General features: G+C 42.0%; 1 protein-coding gene across 3 annotated transcripts in view; it reads right to left on the bottom strand.

The window, feature by feature from the left end:
• Positions 1 to 3341: 3341 nt before the first annotated feature.
• GALNT18 (polypeptide N-acetylgalactosaminyltransferase 18) overlaps positions 3342 to 4109 on the bottom strand; it is a 645416-nt gene continuing 644648 nt past the window's right edge. For 2 of the 3 annotated variants that reach the window (XM_019519578.1, XM_019519579.1), the window contains exon 11: positions 3342 to 3792. In XM_019519578.1, coding sequence (XP_019375123.1) covers positions 3646 to 3792 — 147 coding nt within the window. In that variant the 3' untranslated portion in view covers positions 3342 to 3645. The remainder of the gene's footprint in view (positions 3793 to 4109) is intronic. The other variant, XM_019519580.1, reaches the window with a different exon arrangement.

Raw genomic sequence — 4109 nt, 5'->3', positions numbered from 1 at the left:
TAGTAACTATATATAGCGAAGGGATAGACACATAATTAGACTGCCATATGACTTATTAAATAGTCATTAAGAACAATGATGCTAAGAATAGTGAAGTCCTGAACGTGAAATCAGTCTGTAGGAGGTGATTTGGCACATTAAGTGGCAATCAAAAACCTCTCCTGGAGCTTTTAAAGTAATAAACAACATAATAGAAAATGAGTGCATAGAATAATAAAAGAAAGGTAATTGACATGCAAGTATAAAAACAAAAGGAAAATCAGGATTGATAATCTCAGGCTGCCCCACCCCCCTGCATGGGTCATAAAGTATCTAACTGAAATTTAGGTAAATAGGGGAAGGAGGAAGTGAATTCACACCTTTTGCTGATGCTTTTGGCAGGAGACACTTCCTGTATTGCAGGGTTAATAAGACAGCAGCTAGCAACAACAGAGATGGGAAATAGCTATAAAAGAAAAAGAACTAAAGAATCTTTCTTAGTGCATTATGCTGTCTAAAGGAGAAGGACTTCCAGTTGGTTATTGGTTTTGTACTTATTTGTTTGTTTGTTTTAATTTTTCCCCATCCCTTACTCCAACCAGATGTCTCTGCCATTTTGGTTGAGCTATTTTTCAAAGTTACTGGTGGAGAAAGTCTCAAGAATGCAAGAATATTATTTTTTTTCATTATAGCAAAAACAATGGATGAGGATTTCCCTGTGTTCTCCTTTTCATCAAAAAAACTAGGAGAAGGTTAACTCCTAGACTGAGACTAAGCTTGGGATTGTTCAGCCAAAAGACAGACATTTTGTTTAGAAAATTCTGTGTGAGAGAGAAGTGAAAGTCTCAGCAGAGCACTGAATTACAGTAGCTGAATCTAAGGGAGTGTTTGTAATGTAACATTACATCTATCTTGGACAAAAAATAAGTTGTCAGACACTTCTTGCTGTAAGAATCCAACTGCAACATTACTCCTGTTCATTTAGTTCAACAATGACAATACTTCAACTTAGTGGAAGGAGTAACCCTAGGGCCTTTCTGTGAAGGACATGAGAAGTCTGCACTAGTGGGTGGGTAGACATTCTTTGTAATAGGCTGCTGCTATCTCGGGGAAACACATTGGAGGGTAATGCAGATACTCCTGGACCATCAGAGGCTGCAGAGAGCAGCAGTGGTACCAGTGCTTTTTTGGCATTAAAGATTCTCTGACTCTTTCCTTCAACCAATTTTTAGCCCCCTGACTTGCCCATTGTTACTCAACAGATCATTAACTGAAGTGACCAACGTATAAGCAGCAGCCCCAGGTACTCCACAGACTGCTCTTAGCAACCCTGAAATTGAGGCATGCTAGTCAGTTCAGGATCCATGCACTTGCAAGGTTTATGAACGTTGACCTTGAGCAAGGCATTGTCTGGTACCAATCTGCAAGAACTTTTTTCTAGTTGAAGATGAGACACAGTCCTTTTTCTGGGAGTTCTCAAGGACACCTGGACACAGACTGAGAATTTAGTCAAGAACAGAGTCCTGGCTTCCAGTCCAATGTCTTAAGCATAGGTCTGCTCTTCCCACAGGTCCAGGGCAGGAAGTAAAGTCCATTCTAAATGGAAACAGTTCTCAAAGCCAAGATCTGTATTAAAAAAAGGCTGAGTTTCCATTGCAGATTTTATTTTGCAACAAAACCTCTTCTCAGCGTGGCCTGATTATCTTGGCGGAGAGCATGGGAAATTTGCTGGGGGAAGTGGGGGAGCTAATAGCATTCCCACAAGCCAGAGTACAGCTGCTGCTCCACTCTAATTGCTGAAGGGGTCTCCTGGGCCCACACATAGAGTTTCTTTGCAGAGGAAGTAAGGATGGATCCTGAAGCTTTGTCTGTTCCACTCCCCAGTTCTGTCCCTCTTCAGCCATTCCCTGTGCAACATCCTGCAGGGAGTCTTAATGAGTGGGCTCCACAGGGCACAGTAAGTGCATGGGCCAGGTAGGATTTCCAAGAGTTCCCTGTGCCAGCCTGAATCAGCTTGTGAGCTGATGGTAAAGCTCCCAGATGAAGGCCAGCACAGAACGATTTGAACATCCCTCTCTATGCAGCCTTTCCAGACCCTTTTGTAGTGTGCAGCTGCACCACCTTGTATACACTCTCTAGAGAAGGAAGATTTGTATTTTATATTGTTAGAGAGCAGGGAATGATGCTCAGCCCTTTTTGTGACTTTGCCTTCTCTTTCAGCAGAATTGTGCATCTTTTTCTGTAGTGTTTGGTACCTCTGTCCTCCTCAGCCATGGAAAAACTTGAGCCCCAAAGGAGGAAGAACATTATAGATCTCACAATCGGCAGCTCAGCTTCAAATTTCTTATTTGACCTGCAGGCCAGTTTATAAGCAATCATGTGACAAAAAGCCTCCAGCCATTACTTCGCTTACCCAGAGAGACTAGGAGCAGTAATTGCAGGACTTGTGCAGCCTGTGCCACTAATGCTTATGAAACCAACATCACTGTAGCAGTGCTGTGCCTTTTGAATAAAAAACAGCATGTCTCCTTTGCTTACCCCTTTAACAGTAGAAAAGTACTAAATGCTGCTGTTGAAATTAAAAGGTACACACTGATCGAAAATTGTTTTCTATTGTTAACAATAGCTGATCTAGTGAGAATGCAGGAAACTCAATGTTACTAACTTCAGAGTCAGTTTTAGGAGTAGGCAACCAGGGCCACTAGCATGACCGACACTAGGCTAAGGCAGGCCTTGTTCACACAACCAAGTTCTGTTGGCATAGCCATGTCAGATGGGGGACGGGGAGGAGCCTGACACAATCAGACCCCAGAGCTGGAACAGCTGTGCTTGCAAAACCCCTGATGTGGATGCAGCAGAAGGTGGCTCCAGTTAGCAGAGCTGCTGCTGTTTAAGGAGTAGCTTTGGGTAGAAACAAAAATCCTTTCTTTCAGCAGATGCATGCTATGGTGGCAAAAAACCCTTCACAAGACTAACTCTTAGCAAAAGTTAGTAGAGATAGGGAGAAAGAAGGATCCCACTATATAGCCTTCACGTAGGGCTGTTACAAACCTCTCAAAGCTTTGCCAAGTGCTGAGTACACAGTATGAGTGTAGCCAACATTTTCCTCCCATTTCTGGTTCCTAGATGTGCCTAAGACCATTAAGCCACAGCCAGGGCAGGATCTGATGCAACCTGGTATTGAGTACTCTTCATCCCATTTAATATCATTATGCATGGACTCAAGACACTATTTTAGCAAATTTCACCAGGGGAGTTGAAGAGATTTAAGCAACTGTCCAGGATCAGGCTTTAGCCAATGAAAAACTGTAACACTGTTTTGTCTACCAACTGATCACAGAAAGAAAATCAGGTAGCAGCATGGCTTTTTTTTTAAATCAATAAAAGTTTATTGTCCAAGTTATAAATATTATCCATTTATTTCCTATTTACATTTGCAAAATATTTTAGGATAGCTACCATCACCTGTCATTCAGCATCTCTAGTAATGGCATGAAAACATCATTATGAAATAAAAATCTCTACGTTCAGCCCACAAACCCCACTTCCACGCACTCGCAAAAAATGAATCAACAGGGAAAGAAAAAAATACAGTACAGCAGGCAACATTGCAACATTTGCTACACAGTAGCAAAAGGATCAAGGAGAAGATATTCCTATAATCTCTTACGATGACAAGCTTTTCAGTACATTTGTTACAGACCAGCGCTGGCCAGTGCATTTTTGAAGAACCAGTTGAAATCCAAATTCATTTTCACTGTTTTCCTGCAGCTCCAGGCAACGCTTGGATTTTCTATTCTGGATTGGACCTCCCTTTAAAAAACAAAAAGCCAAGTTGGGTTAAAAGTAGTGATGGTGATAGATCTTTAAAGTATAACATTGCAGGTTAGGCTAGCAATTAAAAGTACACCTTCAAATTGTTTTCTGGTGGAAAAGATCAGTAGTAGCACTCAGGCTGAGCTGAATTTCCTGGTTGGCAGGTCTGGAGAAGGAAAGTAGCTTTATTTATGCCAGAATCTGGTATAGAGTCTGTGAAATTCAGAGCTTCCCAAAAGCTCTTCTGAATCAGCAGGGGTGTACCCAGGCGGGTGCCCTGGTGATGTTGCATCCCCCCTTTATTTCCTGATCTG

This window comes from Gavialis gangeticus, unplaced genomic scaffold (assembly GCF_001723915.1).
Source record: "Gavialis gangeticus isolate Ggan-Ray unplaced genomic scaffold, GavGan_comp1, whole genome shotgun sequence".
Classification (NCBI taxonomy): Eukaryota; Metazoa; Chordata; order Crocodylia; family Gavialidae; genus Gavialis; species Gavialis gangeticus.
Note: the sequence above shows the minus strand (reverse complement) of the source record. Positions and strands in the feature narration are given on the sequence as shown.